The 19,679-nt window shown below is 37.2% G+C and overlaps 4 protein-coding genes across 4 annotated transcripts; 1 reads left to right on the top strand and 3 right to left on the bottom strand.

Annotated features, from left to right (window-relative positions):
- Nucleotides 1-2,888: 2,888 nt before the first annotated feature.
- LOC107942124 (uncharacterized) lies at nt 2,889-5,453 on the bottom strand (the record flags this gene model as incomplete). The annotated part of the gene is made up of 3 exons (XM_016875772.2): nt 2,889-3,518; nt 3,838-4,099; nt 4,411-5,453. Coding segments are annotated over 3 exons (1,464 nt in total), but the record flags the coding sequence as incomplete, so codon positions are not given.
- A 1,289-nt stretch (nt 5,454-6,742) lies between these two features.
- On the bottom strand, nt 6,743-10,502 carry LOC107945581 (putative casein kinase II subunit beta-4). The gene is made up of 5 exons (XM_016879636.2): nt 10,116-10,502; nt 9,551-9,769; nt 8,367-8,476; nt 8,112-8,277; nt 6,743-7,246 (listed from the first exon to the last, which is right to left on the bottom strand). Exons 1-5 carry the CDS (start codon nt 10,324-10,326, stop codon nt 7,116-7,118), a joined length of 837 nt encoding a protein of 278 aa, XP_016735125.1. The 5' UTR covers nt 10,327-10,502; the 3' UTR covers nt 6,743-7,115.
- A 347-nt stretch (nt 10,503-10,849) lies between these two features.
- LOC107945579 (cytochrome P450 714C2) lies at nt 10,850-12,940 on the top strand. Its single transcript, XM_016879635.2, has 5 exons — nt 10,850-11,220; nt 11,309-11,535; nt 11,619-11,860; nt 11,943-12,306; nt 12,381-12,940. The coding sequence occupies exons 1-5, from the start codon at nt 10,911-10,913 to the stop codon at nt 12,804-12,806; spliced, it is 1,569 nt and encodes a 522-aa protein (XP_016735124.2). The 5' UTR covers nt 10,850-10,910; the 3' UTR covers nt 12,807-12,940.
- Nucleotides 12,941-13,065: 125 nt separating this feature from the next.
- Nucleotides 13,066-18,935, bottom strand: LOC107945582 (cytochrome c oxidase-assembly factor COX23, mitochondrial). Its single transcript, XM_016879637.2, has 3 exons — nt 18,746-18,935; nt 13,528-13,604; nt 13,066-13,420 (listed from the first exon to the last, which is right to left on the bottom strand). Exons 1-3 carry the CDS (start codon nt 18,834-18,836, stop codon nt 13,373-13,375), a joined length of 216 nt encoding a protein of 71 aa, XP_016735126.1. The 5' UTR covers nt 18,837-18,935; the 3' UTR covers nt 13,066-13,372.
- Nucleotides 18,936-19,679: the final 744 nt, after the last annotated feature.

The raw sequence follows: 19,679 nt of genomic DNA, 5'->3' as shown, positions 1-19,679 counted from the left end.
AAGTTTTAGATTACTTAGGAAGATACTTAAGGCATAGGGTTCAGGAAGTTGCAATTGATTTAGTAGGCTGACAAACTGATCATGAAATTGCTTCATTGTCCCTTATTATTTCAAAGCCACCAACTCAGCCATAAGATCTCTGAATATGCTAGATCCAAACCGTTCTCTCATACTATGGGCATACCAAGCCCAATCTAACAAGTGAAGCTCTCCATGCTTTATGCTTTGGGGCATAGAAGTGATGCCAGTCCAAAACTCTCACTTCCAAATGTATCATGACGGTTCAAATCTTGTCACCTTCAGCCACTCCTTCAGCCACAAAATACTGTTCAAGCTTTGACCATCAACCTCTGAAGTCAGATCCATCAAATCGTGGGCAATCTAGTCTATACGAACAGTCTAGTAAGGTTCCATCATAGGATCGAGGCAAGTTAGTCACGCCAATAACGACTGATGGCAGAGGCACCTCCAAAGGGTCCTTTGGAGGAAATCCAGGTGGTGGCCCTCCCAAGATGCCTTTGCCTTTTGTCTGAGTTGTTGTCACGTTGCTGGAAGAGTTTGGATTGCCAAAATATTGCTCAAAAAGGTTATGGAGTTCCAAACGCATCTCACACTTGAACTTGTGCTTGAATTCCTGTAGCTGAGCCTCGAGCTTAGCTTCCACCTTAGCATCGAGTTGAGACAACTCTTCTTGGATCTTCATCATCTCCTACTACAACACACCCACGTCATTCTATAACCGCATAGTAACACCCTTCTCGGCCATGGAGAAATGTTGAAACTCTGATACCTTTGATAAAGATAAAAGCATAAAAGAGAGGAACAAGAGAAGAAAGAAAAGAGGAGAAACTTGATGAAAATTGTGATAACTAATTGCATAACCTCCCACCCAAAATACAACTGAATATATCTGGAAAAGAAAAGAAAAGAAATAAAAACAGTTTAAAAATTGTTAAAACTAACGGTATGGATGCTACACCAAAACGCCCTGTTTTCATTAAAGCTTGTTGCGCACCGTTTCATTAATTCAAACTAAAATGCACCATTTGCCCCTTTTCCTCTCAAGTTTCCATATCTTAGATTTAACCCGTATCATTTTGTATTTTGTGTGAAGTTGATAGCTGATATTAGCTCTCTACTTCTTTAATATATACAGACAAAGAGAACCAAGATTTCCGGTATTGTTTTAAAATCTGGAATGTGCTCCATTTAGATTTATAAAGGTGTATCGTTTCCGATATGCTTGATTCATTGTTTTAATAATTGTAGAAAAAGGAAAGGAGATGTTCAAATTCTTGAAAATGCGTTGTTTTAATAATAGGTAGATCAAATGCCTGCTTACAGTATTGAACTTCTATGTTCTTATGGATAAACCAGGTCCGATATTCAGCTTTCGCTCTGACGGTCCTTGCCTTACATGGCTTTGGAGCATTGAATACTTATCAAGCTTCCCCCATCTAGATCTTTCGATTGTACCCGGTATGGACAAATATAAATCTGTTGATGTTTGTTGACTCACTTTTTCTCTCTTCTTTCAGACTTGGTCAATCAGCTCCAGTATCTCCAGATGAATCAGGGGAAAATACAACCGTAAGGGTCGCATTAAGATGTTTAGAGGAGCCAATTGTCCCCGAAAATGGTGTCTGACATGTTGCTCCTCCTGATTCAAGAGTTAAGTTTGATATTTCAGTTCTCCTACAAATACTGCAGGAGGTAAAATTATACACCATTCATATTCCCATCTCAGCATTGCTTTATGAACTTCAGGTTGTCTTGAAATACATTGCAAGTTACAAATGTCTTTATTTATCAGGTCTCATTTTCGAACCTGAAAAAGGCTGGACCCGAGCTTTTGAGATGGGATGTTCAACCCTTTATTATGCATAAAAAGGCCCTCTTACCTAAATGTTCATTAGAACAAGTCAGAATTTCATGTCTTTGTTTCTGTTGCAATGATGAGAAATGGGGTATCAATCTTCATTCATTTAGTTTCTTTTAGCACTAATGTTTTTATTTATTTATCATTACTTTCTTGACCCTTTTTCAGACAGTTGAAAGGTGATATAAAGAAGTTTGATTGCTTGCATGGTGATAAGCAGATGGAAGATGAGTCAGGAATTACCATTAAAGTTACTAAAATAGACGGTTGTCATTTGGGACATGATTCTCAAGCAGGTGAAGGTGAAGAAGATGTGAATGTTGCCACAAGGACCTTTGAGCGTCCTTGTATGGATCAACTATGTGAAAATGAAGATGAGAGGCTTAATATTGCCATGAAGAGGAGTCTTTTCTTAAGTTCGCAGAGCAGACCAAGTAAAGATCCTGTTGGGAAAGCTGGCCCTACAAAACAGAACTTATGTGTCAAGTGTAACCTAAGCGGCAAGGTTTTGATCTGTGGTTCTAGTGATTCTGCAGTCGCGGTCCACAGAAGCTGCTTGGGTTCTTCTGCAAGATATGACGATAAGGGCAACTTCTTGTGCCCTTTCTGTGCTTGTTCTCTTTCCAACTCAAATTACTTGGAAGGCAAGGACAGGATCATCTTGGCAAGGAAGAATGTAGTTGCACTCGTGGAGCTTTGTTAAAAAAAACTTGCTGGTAAACAAAGGAACCGGGATACCATGCCAGCAAAATCCTCGCCAAAATATGGAGATTGATGATTCTAGTTTTGTTGAAAATGGTGCATTGCCAAAGGGTTGTACTTAACATTGGGACTTAACTCAGTGGTGTCCAGTTTCTAACTCAAGTATATTTTGTTGAGGATCTTCTTCCTCCTTTGAACATTTCCTACAACTTAAATCACAAAGCACCATTATAGGGTTGATCTTGGTGTGTTTTAACATTGAATTAAACCTCAGCAAATTCATGTGCTAAAATTAATTAAAAATAACTTTAAAAAAAACATGGCATATAGCACGATTTTCTTCATTGAAAGAACCAAATAAGTTCAAATACAACATTGACTGGATGAGGTTTCACCTGCTCACCAGCACTTATATATTACATCTTAACTCATCTTTACAAAACCGTAACAAGAAAGGAAAGCTAGAAAATAATTAGAAAAAGGTGCCATCACCATCACCATCACCATCTTTCTCCACCTCTTCTCTTCTCTTCTATGCAAAGGATTTTCTTCCCAGCATGTATACAGGCTTTTATGTTAAAATGGATTGAACATTCTTTTACCCTTCGTTCAAGCAAATTAAAAACTACAGTCTCTTGATGAAAGAACCAAGACTGCAAGTAGATGACAGTACAAAACACAAAGCTATTTGAAAGTAAAGTCGCATTAGCCATCAGTCTCTTGCTGCTTGCTGCTATCTAATGCATTTTCAAAAGTAAATGAGCCATTGTTAGAAAGTTCACACAATGGGAATGCTGTCACCGTTATTATGATGCATTTGCTTTTGTACTGCTTTAACTGCTATCACTCTTGCTGCATTAGCTGCAGCTACTGCCTTGTTTACTCTCTCATCTACCTTTGCCACATCATAAGCTTTCTCTGCTGCCCTTCGAGCCTCCTGTTCATAACATAAACAAGAAATCAGTCATCATCATCAAGTTTCACACTGTCACATTCCGTCTGATACGACGGGAAAATGATGAAAACTGTAAGGGCGAATTGCATTGCATCCAAGGGCATAATTCATAATAACAAAACAAGCCACGGAAAATTTTGCATTTTTCAAGCCTCTCTTCTACAAATTTTCTACTATACATATTATATACAAATTACACAAGACTGAGCAATTATTTTCCCTCTCTACTGCACCAAATACCTCTTCATTGATATTTAAAAAGAAATACCAGTGGAAGTTAAAAGCAGAAAAGCATAAGTACCTGCACCACATTTAGCACTTTAGAATGATAAACAGCAACAGGAGATACGGGATATGAAGTGCTCTGTGTACTTGGGACATCAAGAATGCCATTTTGCCAATGTCCAGATTGTGTTTCCCCGTTTCGAAATGTATACATTCCAAGCCCTTGTCGTCTACCCTCATGCCAAGCCCCCTCGTACCTATGGCCATTTGCAAAACAATAGACACCAAATCCATGCATCTTGTCTGCAAAATATTCCCCAGCATATGTATCTCCATTCCTAAATAAAACAATCAAAAGGTTCATATCCAGAATGAGTTGGTTAAATACAATACTATGGCAAGAAACATATAGCTAGTTTCGAATGACAAAGGCAACCCGGACATCACAAAGCTTTATTTAAAGATAAACTAACTTCCCTATGTTGTACCTATCTGCTACTCAAGCCAACCACGTAAGAACAGGGCAGAAAATGAACAAAGTTCTCAATCAACTGGCAATTAAAGCAACAAACAGAAACTAAAAACTATTCCTAGCAAAGCCAAGAAAGATATAAACAATAACAAACCAATAACCCAATCTTTATGCTACCTAAAATGGTAATGGCCAAGTCCATGCTTGACTCCCCACTTGAATTCCCCAACATATCGACTTCCATCCTCACATGTATGAATTCCACAGCCATGGCTCTGCCCATTCAACCACTCTCCTGCATAAACATCCCCAGTATAGAACCTATAGACCCCAAATCCATGCCTAAGACCCTGCCTATACTGTCCACGATACCGGCTTCCTCTAGCCCACGTTTCAACCCCATAGCCGTCATACTTCCCATCCACCCAATCGCCCTCGTATCGTCCACTCATATAATAGTAATATACGCCACTCCCTGAACACTTCCCCTTATGAAACTCCCCTTCATAATTATCTCCGTTGCTATAAACTTGAACCCAACACCCCGAATTTGCTCTCTTTTCGGATTTTGGTCGAGACCCAACTGACCATAACACTGGAAAATGAGACCTTGAGAGTGAAGATGACGATTTGAGCTTAATTGGAAAGGAACGGGATAAGAACAAACGAATTGAAGGGAGGCGTGGGAGGGCAAGGTTAAGGGAAAAAAGAAGGGCAGCTGAGAAAGCAAAAGCGGATAGGAAGTCGAGTAAAAAAGAGTGGCTTGGGTGCGAAACTAAGAAGTAGAAGAAAGGAAGAGATAAAAGAAGGATTAAACGTAGGTGAACTCGGAGACGACGTAGGTTCTTGAAACGACGGAGAATCCTATAAACGAAGGATTTAGCAGCAACGGAGAAGGAAAAAAAAGAAGTGGTATTTTGGGAATTGAAATGACGGGGCGTCGTAAAGCGGTACAAAGTAGGGGATTTGGTAAGAGAACGCGTCTGGGTCAAAAGGGGTCTCTTGTAAGGGGTCGGAGAAGAGGAAGAAGATGGAGGAGGAGGAGCAATTGTGCCATTTTCTGGAGGGTTCTGGGTAATTATCTGAGGGAAAACCGAAATCGGTGTGGTGCCGGTGACCGTTTCCGCCGCTGTTGCATCGGATTGCTGTTGTAAACGATGATGGTAATTAAAATGCTTCTGAATGTGATGAAGTGGGAGTTGATGATGAACGGTGGAGGTTTAGGATTGAAATCGGAAGAGACGCCGCTGCTTTCTTTCCCGATCTGAAGTTCAGATTTCTTGTGATGCATTACATACGTACAAGTAACACTTGCTAATAAAAAAGAGTTTAGCCCTTTCGGAATCGAATTGGGAAAATCTCTCAATCACCCTTTCCTTCTAATTCTAATCTTTCCTGGCTTTTCAAGCAGAGAAGCCTTTCTTGGGAATTGTTTTTTTTTTCAAAAGAGGAGCCTGGAATTTCTGGTTTAATTTTAAACCCATAGACCGATCCTTTTCCTTTTTCTGAATCCCCCTTTGAATTAAACTCTTTTTACTCAAAATGCCACTCCTTTTTTTAGGTTTTTGATGAATGGGTTGTAAAACTATCTTATTTTAAAAAATAATAAACTCGTAGATCTAATTACTTAGCATAAAGTATATGTCGGATGCAGTTATTTTTTTAGCAGAAACAATAAGAGAAAACAATAAAGTCACACAACTCTACTTAGGAAATCACTATCTAATTGTAAAATTTCTTTACCGAAATTGGAGGATTCTCAAAAAGTTTTTTTTTTTGTTGTTACAAAATTTTGAGTCACCTAAATTGTGTAATACATAATTTTTAACAATAGAAAACGATAAATTTTTATAAAAAAATTAATTTACTTTTTTATCTAACATAAAAAGATTAATTTACTCATTTTTTTTACTGAATAAGGTAAAGTGCAATCTGACTTCTAATATAACTTCTATAATACTTTTACCTTTCTAAAGCTATATTTTTTGTACATAAATTAAAGTAGGACCTTAATAATACCTTCAAAAAAAGAATATTTTGGTTAAGTAATTGTATTGGATGCAAAAAAAGACAATCCTTAATTTTAATTATTTATTGTTAAACCATTAACCTAATTTTGTTATTATAGTTTTTCTCTCATCTTGACTGAATCAATATATATATACCAGATTATTTAACAATAGAGTTTATTTCTTTAAATTATTAAATTAATATAAATATTAATTCTCCTACTATTTCATCCAACAATGGAATGGATGGATCCCTCCAAATAAGGGCTACTCATTTCTCTCAATACGATGCGACTCAACATGCAATACAATTAACATGACAACCAGCTCCCGTGTTTGGTTTATTGGATTCGTAAGAATTATTTACCATATACACACATGTAATAATGATTTATCTTGTCAACAACTCGTTATATGTGTGACAATAATTTACTCTTACTCAAATCGTAGGAATAATACCAACAAAAGAAAACCATTACAGAACAATGAAACAGTGAATATATCATATAACTGGCTTTCTTATTGTTTTTGTTTTGGGGTTATTGAATACAAATCCAGAGGAAGCTGAGTACATTTTATATATAGAGAAAAAGGCGAAATGTGTAGTCAAAAGTCAACAAAGGGTGGAAAGGATATCTCAGCTTAAACCACAAAAACCGATCCTCAACCCCCCCACAAAACAAGAAAAGCAAAAAGTAAATTATGTTTACAAACGCTCCGTGAGTTTAATTAGACAGATTCCTTCTGCTATTTCTTCATTCCCATACCTGTTTTTTTATGGAATCCCACTTCAGCGTGCGTGTTAGGCCATGATAGGCTCAAGTTAAAATCGTCATCCCGCTCAATACAACTTACAGTAAATATTACATGATCTCAGGGCTTGTGGATCTTGAACCCGAAAACTCTTGGGGTATAGTTTTGTGTTGGCTTTTGTGGTTTTAGGTGCCCATACGTCATCAGAAATAGATGTGGAAATGTTGTTCCGAAATAAGCTCCATCCATATCTTGTTGATGTCAAGAAAATCATAACCATGCTGAACAACAAAGATAACATGAAATAAAACAAGTCATACCAATGTTAAACTCCACCTATGCAACATATGCATATGCACACATATATAACGGTGTCTCCCACTAATGTAGGTACTCTTCTGACCCACCAAACCCAATCATCAAATGTTGGGGAAGGATGTGATAGAGAAGTTAAAAACTGATTAAGGAAAGAATGTATTGAAATACATACACCCAAATAATGCCAATTCTGATTGTCATCATAAAATTAGCACAACTACTCCAATCCACCAAATTAATCCACTTAGATCAAAAAAGTCATGATTGCATTTTGGCCCCTTTAATCAAAAAATGGGCAAATTAGTCCCTTTATATTAGATCAAAAAGCAATCTGGTCTTCTATTAAAAATCTCATCCATTTCTACCATTAAAATTTGATCCCCGTACGTCAATATGAAGTACACGTGGCACACCAAATGTCACTATCTGGTTATTTTGTCAGCCACAACAATTTTTCACAGTACAATGGGATGAAATTTTTAATAGAAGGGACCAATTTGCTTTTTGATCTAATTTACAAGGGCTAGTTTGCCCATTTTTTGAGTAGAGGAGGTAAAATGCAATCTAACTCCTACTATAGGGGCCACCATGGTACTTTTACAGCATACAAACATATGCAGGACAGAGGGTAGTCCAAAACATAAGTAGTCTTGGTAGGATATGTGTTTTTATTTCACGAGTGTACCATATTAGAGAAACAAAACTATAGGTATTTTAGTCCTCAAAGCCAGTCAAATTAGAAAATTTCAAGGGAGAAATAATAAAAAGTTAAAATTCTAGATGAAATAGAAAGGATACTTCCTTGATACTTGGATCGAGGATAATATATATCTTCGCATTTAGGACAGTAGATTTTCACCGTACTTGAACGAGGAATATCTGACTGACCAACTGGGAGACAAGGTTGTCCACAACAATAAACTCTTGGGCATCTCCCAAAGTCATAGCTTTTGTATTTCTCCAACTGAAATTGAAGTTGCAAGCAGAGCTTCAAACATGACAAACTCAACATAAAGCAAAAAGAAAGAACAAGTTAAATAACAGCAAATTTACCATAGCAGACATTCCCTTGCTAGTTAATATGTAACGAACATGTATAAGACCATACAACATCTCAGCTGCCGATTCAACCAATTCATTCTGTTCTTCAGTGAACATATCACCTATAAAACCCGAAAGACAGATGATACAAATGATATCAAGCAATAAAAAATGTGTGAAAAGCAAATGCTAACATTATCACTGCAAGCTATATAGTTGGAAATGCTATACAAACACAAACTTTAAAGCAATTGCAACAATCAATTTCCTCAATTCATTCAGTGTAACGCTTTTTAAAAACATGAGCTTGTGATTTTGGAAATGCTACAAAAGTTAGCTGTCTCATACCGGTAAAAGTACCATGAAGGCCCTTATACTAGGAGTCAAATTGCATTTTACCTCTTTACTCAAAAAATGAACAAATTAGACCCTGTACGTTAAATCAAAGAGCAAACAAGTCATTTCTATTAAAATTTTCATCCATTTCTATTGATAAAAACTAGCGTGGCTGACAGAATAACCAGAAAGTTACATGTGGTGGGCCATGTATACCTCATTCTGACATACAGGGACCGGTTTTTAATAGTAGAATGGATGAAATTTTTAATAGAAGGACCAATTTACTCTTTGATTTAATATATAGAGACTAATTTGCCTATTTTTCTTAGTAAATGGGCAAAATACAATCCGACTCCTAGGGCTTCCATGATACTTTTTCGTCTCACACCTTATTTCCCGAAAAACTTCCATCAGCTATCTAAAATTCTTACCGGGACAAAATACACAATGAAGAACCAAAAACAAGATTTTATGTATTTATGAATCAAGTAGGCAGAAACATCTACTAAAGAGCGGTTTAGAATTAGGAAAATGATATCGCATACCACGGTTGAATACCGAATCAAACAAAGTTCATATGCTGCAATCCATGTCAATGAAATGCTTACACCTCCATGATACTTTTTTTGTCTCACACCTTATTTCCCAGAAAACTTCAATCGGCTATCTAAAATTCTTTCTGGGACAAAATACTCAATGAAGAACCAAGAACAAGATTTTATGTATTTATGAATCAAGTAGGCAAAAACATCTACTAAAGACAGGTTTAAAATTAGGAAAATGATATCGCATACTACGAGTGAATACCGAATCAAACAAAGTTCATATGCTGCAATCCATGTCAATGAAATGCTTACCATGAGAAGATTCAACGTCCAATATTAAATCCAGCGCATAGTCGTAATAAGGAACTTGACTGGTCAAGCCACAAAGATTGAAATCATCTTGAATGTATGCATCATCAACTTCACAGAAAAACTCATTGCCTCGTAAATTGCAAAACCACGAGATCCAAGACGTGTCGTCTCCATCAGAACCACTAACATCAGATTCTTCACTGTCTGTTTCAGATTCCTCTGCAATCAAGAACAGTAATAACAGGTCATTGAGAAGAATCTCACATTTAAATTACTTGTTTATCAATCATTATTGACGATCCAAATAGTTTCTGTTGTGGCTTATGTAAAACATGACAATAAAGTTATAAGAAAGGAATAATAACATAGCTAAAATATGCTAATACTAAGATTTTATCATTATAGTTCTAAGAAAAAACAAAGCTTATGAGGACATGGCACAAACTTCAACTTTACCAACAACCTATTTTCAGCAAGCCAAAATCCCAAGAATTTGGGCTTCAACAATGCGCTTTGCAAATGGATAAGATTAATAAAACACTTTTTCACATGGAAATGCACTAACCATCAGAATATTTGGCTTTGGAGAGCGATGCAGAGCGATGATCAAGCTGGGATTTACCAGTGGAAGTTGAAGGGAGGGAGGACCTTTCTTTGTCTTTGCTATTCAATCCCCTCGAAGTCGACGAGGGCGACTTCTCTAGATGCTTATCCAGCACATCACTAATGCGCTTCCGATCCAATGGCCCTCCTTCCCGATCTCTATGACTATACATAACTTTTTTTTTAACAACCCAAATTCCAAAAGCTCCCAGCTTTTTCGATATTAATACAAAAATTCAAGCTTTTTTGGAGACGAGAAGGAGCCCTAGATTCGAGAAATAAGGGGTTTTACAGAGGGAGATGGGAGGATGAAACGGCGGCGATTAATGGAGAATAAAAAAGGGGCTGGTTAGAGACGGTGAAAACTAGGGTTTCTTAATCAGAAAGAAGGATACACGAGCTCCACAAGGTGCTCTCTGTCTCCCTTGTCTTTCTTGTCCTTGTTGGTGGCTTGGCTTAAGCTTGGTGCTTGTAATGTTTTCTCTCCTTTTCCATTTCCTTTTTCCATTTTTCAATTCTTTTCTTGGCAGATTCTTTTTATTAAATTAATTCCTTAGGATTCCATTGGACAATGCCCAAGCCCATACTCAAGCCATTATAAAATCAGCAAATATAATAAAAATAAGTTTAAAAAGAAATGTCATTTTCAAGCCTTCTTTGTCATTGATTAACAAGTATAGTATATTTTAACAATTTGAGTTTGGTGGATTACTAGGAAAGAGGGGGGAGCTTAGATTGAAGCAGGTATCAAAGGAAAATGGAGCAAAAAACAGAAGGGCTAAATTTGTTGATTTTATCAGTTGTGTTGACTGGGTTTGTGGGGTTGCTTTTTCATCTTTACAGTGGTGTGTTGTTGAAACCAAAAAAGCTTAGATTGAAACTTCAAAACCAAGGAATCAAAGGACCGTGCCCTTCTTTCTTATATGGGAATATCCATGAAATGAAAAGAATCCAACTTCAAGCACAGTCTACTGCAAAATCTGCTCACAAGGATCTCAAACCGGATTTTTCTCATCACTGGTTTCCCACTCTCTTTCCTTACTTAGACAAATGGAGAAATGAATATGGTAGGCACTTTTCTTCCCAATAAAAATGGGATCTTTTTGCAGTATTTGATAGTTTGCAGATGTAAAAGTTTCACTTTTGTGGTGACAGGGTCTATGTTCTTGTATTCAACTGGAAACCTGCAACTACTTTGCACAACAGAAATGGAAATGGTGAAAGAAATTGGCTTACACAAGTCATTAAGCTTAGGGAAGCCATCCTACCTAACTAAGGCCCGAGGACCTCTGCTAGGACAAGGCATTTTATCGTCCAGTGGCCCCATTTGGTCACACCAACGAAAAATCATAGCTCCTGAGTTCTTTCCTGACAAGGTTAAGGTAAGGTACCCCAACCCTTTCAATGTTCTCTTCTTGTTTCATTTTACAAGCATTTCAATCGTGTAATATCAATGCTTATAAAGGGAATGGTGAACCTAATGGTGGATGCTACGATTTCAATGCTAAAATCTTGGGAGAGTAGAGTTGAATGGGAGAAAGGCATTTTAGAGATTATAGTTGATGAGGATTTGAGAAGCTTATCTGCTGATATAATTTCGAGAGCTTGTTTTGGCAGCAATTATTCCAAAGGGGAAGAAATATTCTCAAAGCTAAAAGCACTGCAAATGGCTATGGCTAAAACTTACATTGGGATTCCTGGTATGAGGTATATAATTTCACCACATTCATTCTTCAACTTCATATACATATACATACATATATGAACTTGCTGTTGCAAAATATTGAAGGTACCTGCCAAGTAAAAACAACAGAGAGATATGGAAGTTAGAGAAAGAAATTGACTCATTGATATTGAGTGTAGTGAATCATCGCACCGAGGAGGCTACACACGGGAAGGATCTTTTACAGATGATACTCGACGGTGCTGAAACCTATGATGATTACAAAGGACTATCTAAGGAGAGGTTCATAGTGGACAATTGCAAAAACATGTATTTTGCTGGTTATGAAACCACTGCTACTACACTTTCATGGACGTTGATGTTATTAGCTGCATCTCCAGATTGGCAAGCTCGTGTTCGTGCTGAGGTGCTTGAAACTTGTAAAGATGGATTTCTTCCGGATGCTAATGCACTTAGAAACATGAAGACGGTATGTCAATGTAACAACAAGCTTTGCATCGATTATCCGTTTGTATGTTTAATGATTGTTTTCCCGATTGGCAGCTCACAATGGTGATTCTAGAGACATTACGCCTATACCCACCTGCAACTTTTGTGATAAGACTAGCGTTGGAAGACATTGATTTCAAAGGCATCATGATCCCCAAAGACATGAACATCCAAATCCCAATCCCAGCTTTACAACAATCTCTTCAGCTATGGGGCCCCGATGCGCACCGGTTCAATCCAGAAAGATTTGCTAATGGGATTGTTGAGGCTTGCAAGGTTCCACAGGCTTACATGCCGTTTGGTATCGGGGCTAGAATATGCACCGGACAACACTTCGCAATGGCAGAACTGAAGGTGGCTCTATCTCTGCTTTTATCTAAGTTTTGCTTCTCTCTATCACCGGCATATATTCACTCCCCTGCATTCAGGCTGGTTATACAGCCAGAACACGGAGTCCGTCTCCTCATAAAAAGGGTTTAAGGGATTATTCAAAGGTTTTTGAGCCTAAACATGGAGTATGTCTCCAAGTACAAACATCATGACCTGATGTATTATTGCTTTTATAGAATCCATGTGTTGTACTTTTACAAATTCAAAGGTCCAGATTAGTAGAAGATGAGGCATCATCAAGATTCAAACATAGAAGTTCATGGAAACATCAGATTCCAAGAATTTAACTTATTTTTTGCACAATGATCTCCACATAAGGGAAGAAACTAAAGAAACTTGCACCAAATGCTTAAAATAAAACGATTTGGGATTATTTTGCATAAGTAATTAATACTAAAGTCTAAAACTTCTCATTACATTGAAACAGAAATTCTAAGATACATGCCATAGCTAAGTGAACCACAGTTGCCATTATTGCACACAATAAAGAACATTGGTATTGAATTTCTATACTCCATAAGATAGTCATCAATTATACAGAGTTTATGTTGAGTATCGGTTTAACTCTATAGCAACTCAACAGGAGAAAATTATCAGCCCCCCACGAACTCATAACTTCAGCTTCATACGAATAGTGAAGAAAATCCTGAGGGATTTCATGAGAACAAGGACCGATTCTTGTTGCGTTCCAAACGAGCCTCCCTCTGGCAAAAAGGGGGGAAAAAGTAAAAAATATGTAATGCTCAGTGCACTATAGCCATTTACAAACAAATGGAATATACACAACAAATGGAAAAAGAAAATGGAATACCTCCTTTTTCTTGCATTCCTTGTAAACATCAAAATGTTCTTGGCATTTACTCTTGTCGGAGCCATATTCTTCCAGACCTGAAGACCAACACTTCAACATTAAAAATTGACCTTCATCTAAAAAGAAAAAGGTTAGGACATCAACCGGAATTAGTTAATGATGACAAAGAATCATATTTGCTTCGAAGCTTCCATGCTTTTTCTTCCCTACTTCATGTGTAAAGAGTGATCCAATAAGTTGTAAACACTATATTAGAGCAACCAATGGCAATCTACTTCGCAAAAGGTTACAAACATTATCTTAGAAAGGTATCACGGATATTCATGTTTCAAGCCAAAAGCCATGTCTTACCGCTGGTAAATGCTTTGGATTCTTAGGGTTCAATCCCTAATGGCATCAAATAACAAAAAAGAATCCATGTTTCAAGCATATGTGCATTGCTTACAATTAATTCTTTCATATAGTTATTCAACTCCATAATAAGATCTCCATGCTAAAGAAACCCAGAGTTGCTAAAAGCTCCAACATTGCCATAATTCATGAACGACAATGTAAAAGACTAGATTTAACCTGGTTACATTACATTACATCTAAAAAATTATCTCCTTTCTTTCTAGATTACATAAATCAAGTAGCAACAAACTATTACAGGCCAAATTAAAAATACTCCAAAACGTCCATTAGCAATGTCATTTCATTACAGTTGTTATTTTTCTTGGCTGTTTTCGATTGCTGATTTTTGTTATTGTTAGTTTTTGTCAATTTTTGATTTTCTAGGTATGTCAGGTACAACACCCTTTATATATGTAAAACAGGTAGTGAAAGAGAACTAACAGAAAATATTCAAAAGTAATTTTCTCCACTATCTCTCCCTTATATTTCTTTAACCTCATTTTTTTCTACACTACTCTTTTCCCATAAAATTCTTTTTTCTTGATTTTAATCTGTTACAGTGGTATTCAGTGCCTTTGATTCCTGGCAGCCATGAAAAAAACACGACTTCAGAAAGAGCTTGGGTAAAAACAAGAAGATGTGGCTAATATTAAACATGAGGTTCAACAACCTGACAAAAAGTTGGCGGACCTGAAAGTTGAAATTAAGTCAGAGCTCAAGGGGTTTCTCAACTTGATGACAAAAGGGGATCTTTTCTCAGATAAAGGTAAAAGCCCAGGAGAATCTAGTGTGACGGGAGTTGGAGCTAGTGCAAAATCACCATTTTAGATTGAACCCAATGCACTGCCAGTTACGATTGGTCGGTCTTGTGTCGATGGGCCCTTGTTTCTCTGGGGATGATTTCAAAAATTGGGTGATAAAATTGGAACAGTTCTTTGAGGCAGAACAGGTACTTGAAACATCTAAGGTTCGAACAGTGATGTTGAGCTTAGACGGAAAGGCACTCCAATGGCATCACTATTTTGTCAAATCGCAAGGAGGAATGGAGAACCTGAGTTGGGTTAAGTATTTGGCTGAAATGTATGATCGCTTTGCTCCCAGTGAATATGAGGACCCCATGGCTGACTTAGTTGCTTTGAAACAGACATGTACTGTTGATCACTTCCATGATGAATTTTTAAGTTTATTGAATTTTTTGGACCTCTGGAAACCTTATGCTCTCAGTATTTTCATTAACACTTGAAGTTTGATATTGCACCTTCTGTGAAATTGTTTAAACCAAAAAACTTAAATGAGGCCTTACACCTAGCAAAACAAGTGGAAGCTATAATACACCTTTCCATTAAAAAAAGTAGCCCTGCTACCTATTCGAGACCTCCAAATTCACCTCATCCCTATCACACTACCTATACACAGCCCGTGCTAAAGCCAACTACACCCACTTTACCTCCATTACTACCCACTCCAAAATATTCACAAACTAGCTCTACCTCACCAACTAGTATTGCGAAACCAAGCACCTCTAATATCACCAAACCCAAGACCACTTTACCTCATCCTACTGTCGATCACCATTAACTCCTGAAATAGAAGAAAGGAGAAAAAAAGGCCTCTGCTATTGGTGTGGCACTAAATAAACCGTAGGCCATAAGTGCCTCAAATCACAGTTATATCAACTCAATGGTGAGAGAATTGATGGTGAGGGGCAGCAGGAAGTGTTCGCTGATTGTTGAGTCTCACCAAAGTTACTAGGATCCAAAGGGGATGGCAGTGAGCAACCAAACTTGTCTTTGCATGCGATTTAGGGTACTACTGGGTATCAGACCAAGCGAGTTTCTGCTACTTTGTTTAAGAGAAAGTAGTGGTACTAATCGATAACGGCAATACTCACAACTTTTTGGATTGCAATGTAGCTAAGGTTATGGGTATTCCCATATGGCAGCAATCGAGGTTGCAAGTCACAGTTGCTGATGGAAGAAGGCTCACAACTAATGGGATTTGTAAAAAAGCTGCTTAGGAGGTGTAGGGTATTTCTTTTACAACTGATTTCATGGCCTTACCAGTAACAGGTTGTGACATTGTATTGGGGGTACAATGGCTAGTTACTCTAGGTCCTATCTTATAGGACTTCTCAGCATTGACGATGCAATTTCAAATGGGTTCGAAATGGGTGACTTTGCAAGGAGCTCATTTGAACAAGATAGAGATGCTTAATTCGAAACACGGGGCTAAGTTACTTTCTATGTTGTTAACTAGTACTAGACCACAACCATGTGCCTATTTTCTGGTTGGTGATTCACAACTGCAAGTGAAGTCAAATGCTGCCCCTGAATCCTTCACTTTGGAAACATTACTTCAAGAATATGATGATGTTTTTTTTTTTTTGGCCCACTAAGCTGCCCCCCATTCGATTGCAAGACCATCGTATACCCTTGATTGATTAAACAAAAATAGTGAGGCTTCGACCTTACAGGTACCCTAGTATACAAATATATGAATTGGAGAAAACGATTGAGCAAATGCTAGAAGCTGGTATTATTCGCAATAGTAGCAGTGTCTTTGCTTCACCCGTGCTTATGGTACGGAAAGAAAATGGAAGATGGCACTTGTGTGTTGATTGTAGGGAACTAAATGAACTTACCATCAAGGATAAGTTTCCTATACCTCTCGTTGATGAGCTCCTCAATGAATTAGTACATGCAACATACTTCTCAAATTTGGATCTTCATTTGGGATATCATCAAATCCGAATGTTTGAGGACAATATCTACAAAACAGCTTTTAAAATGCAGGAAGGGCATTACGAATTTTTGGTTATGCCGTTTGGTCTAACCAACGCTCCTGCCACATTTCAGAGTTTAATGAATCAAAATTTTCAATCATTCCTTATAAAATTTGTACTGGTGTTTTTTGATGATATACTGGTGTACTCACCTGATAGGGATACTCATTTACAGCATCTTCGATAGGTGTTGGATGTTGTTCAATCCAACCAGCTCTATGTAAAACCCAGTAAGTGCAGCTTTGGGGCTACGGAAGTGAACTACTTAGGCCATGTTATCAGCAGAGGGGGAATTACTATGGGTGAGAGGAAGGTTAACTGTATTAAGGATTGGCCAATTCCTAAGAGTTTGAAAGATGTACAAGGTTTCTAGGGGCTAACGGGATATTATAGATGTTTCATTAGGAGGTATGGCGAAATTGCACAACCTTCAACAGCTTTGTTAAAAAAAGATGGATGGAATTGGACGGAAAAAGCCACACAAGCTTTTCAAGAGCTCAAACGAGTTATGTTTACAGCTCCTGTACTAACTATGCCTGACTTCAATGTGGAATTTATTGTAGAGACTGATGCTTCCAGCTTGAGGGAGGGGGCTGTGCTTACCCAAAAAGGGAGACTGATGACCTACTTTAGCAAAGCTTTGGGTCTACAACATCACGCACTATCTATATATGAAAAAGAGATGATGGCAGTGTTGTTGCCAATCAAGAAATGGGGTGAATACCTGGGTGGAAGGCACTTCCATCCTCTATACGATGATCAATCAGAAATTGTCAATAAACGTTTAGAGGGATACTTGAGGTGCATGACCAGCAAGATGCCTAAAGAATGGTTGCATTGTCTGGTCCTTGCTGAATGGTGGTATAACTCATCATACCACTCTTCTAAGCAAGCAACTCCCTACAAAGTTGTTCATGGGCAACCCCCTCCTATCCATTTACCATACCTTGTAAGTGAATCCTTAGTTGCTTCGGTGGATCGTAGTTTTATCTAGCTGACAAGAAACGTAGTGAGAGAAATTTTTTGCAAGGTGATTGGCTTTATCTTAAACACCAGTCTTATAGGCAGCATATTGTTCATAATCGAAGGAATATGAAATTGGCTCCCAAGTATTATGGGTCATTTCAGGTTGTTAGCAAGGTTGGCCAAGTGGTGTATTGATTGGAATTACCACCAGGCTCTAAAATTCACCCTGTACTTCATCTTTCACAGCTTAAAAAACATATTGGCAGCAAGATTGCACAACCACAATTACCTCTCACAGCTGACGATGGTACTATTGTTAAGGAACCTACTCGAGTACTGGATCGAGGATGATAAAAAGAGGGAATTGGGCCATGACAGAAGTTCTTGTTGAATGGACTAATTCATTTCCAAAGGATGCTTCTTGGGAGATATTACAAGACCTTCAACAGAAATATCCACACTTCAATCATTGAGAACAAGGATTTGCTTCGATGGAGGAAGTACTGTTGCAGGACAAATTTAAAATACTCCAAAACATCCATTAGCAATGTCATTTCATTACAGTTATTATTTTTCTTGGCTGTTTCCAATTGCTGATTTTTGTTACTGTTAGTTTTTATCAATTTCTGATTTTCAAGGTATGTCAAGTACGACATCCTTTATATATGTAAAACAGGTGCTGAATTAAAATTAACAGAAAATATTCAAAAGCAATTTTCTCTACTATCTCTTCCTTATATTTGTTTAACATCAATTTTTTCTACACTACTCTTTTCCCATAAAATTCTTTTCTCTTGATTTTAGTCTGTTACACAAATTAATTAATCCCACTTTCACTCAATTAACCTGCCACAAGGTAGCATAGAGGGAAAATTTCAAGAACTATTATTTTTAATTCAAAAGACAAATTTGATTAACTTTCCTTTCAAAAAAATTTATAATACAACTATATTGAAGTAAGACCAGGACAATATTATGATTCAAGCAAAGTAAAGTTTCGGGCTTTAATGATTCAATTTGATCGATAACAAAATTGTTTCAAAAATAGAGATTAAAGAATTAAGAGGGATAGCTTACATTTGAGAGAAGCGGTGTACTGTGGGAAGCATGGTGAATCGGCGATCCTGGCAGCACTGGGGTAAGGCGGTGTTGCAGCTCTCGATGCCATTGATTCTGTATTTTCCAGGGAAACAAACAAGTTGGAGCCATCGTATGAGGTAAGAAAGCAATTCTTGGGCTAATGGGCCGGAACATTTTCCCATTTCTTACAACATTTTTGGGCCAACAAAGACAATAACTAATTGGAAAAACTCTCCTGTAAAAAATTCATAATAATAATATAGGTATTAAAACTAATATCTATATCTGTACTTTTGTTTTTTTGAACAATTTAATTTTATCGACTAAGATAAGTTTGTGGATTAGTTTTAACAAATTCAAAACATAAAAAAAATTCGTTATTCTCTTTCAAATAGGTCCTGAAAGGAAAAAGAAAGCTGAAATATCACTAGACATCTATTATTGAATTCACTCGATCCGATAGTGCCTATTTTTTGGAACGTCCAGTGCCAAAGTCACGGAATGGATAAGTCGCCAATCCCTAAAACGGACTGTGTAATGTACTTTATCCGCTAGATTATGGAGGGCATTTTACTAGTTGTTTATATTGTATCAATCTACTCTTGTGTGCATGATTCCTGTTGAAGCATATACTCAGGGATGGGTGCAAGGTGAACGATTTCAAAGCAGACTCCCCATTCATGAAGAAGGGAGAAACAGAAAAGAATGGAAAATAAAATAAAAATTAAAAGAACATAAAAGAAAAAAATTAAATTACTCAAAATGAAAAAAATATAGGGACCAATTGTAGAATTCAACCTAAAATTTCCGTTTGAAATGATGATTTAACGTGCCACGTCAGTTAACCGTTACAACATTAACGGCTCAGTGACTAAAATGTAAGTTGAGACAAACAAAATTAACTATTTTGGTAGTTTAACCTTATTATTAT

The sequence above is a fragment of the Gossypium hirsutum genome, chromosome D12, assembly GCF_007990345.1.
Source record: "Gossypium hirsutum isolate 1008001.06 chromosome D12, Gossypium_hirsutum_v2.1, whole genome shotgun sequence".
In the NCBI taxonomy this organism is placed as follows: Eukaryota; Viridiplantae; Streptophyta; class Magnoliopsida; order Malvales; family Malvaceae; genus Gossypium; species Gossypium hirsutum.
The sequence above is the reverse complement of the archived record's forward strand: the minus strand, read 5'-3'. Positions and strand labels throughout refer to the sequence as shown.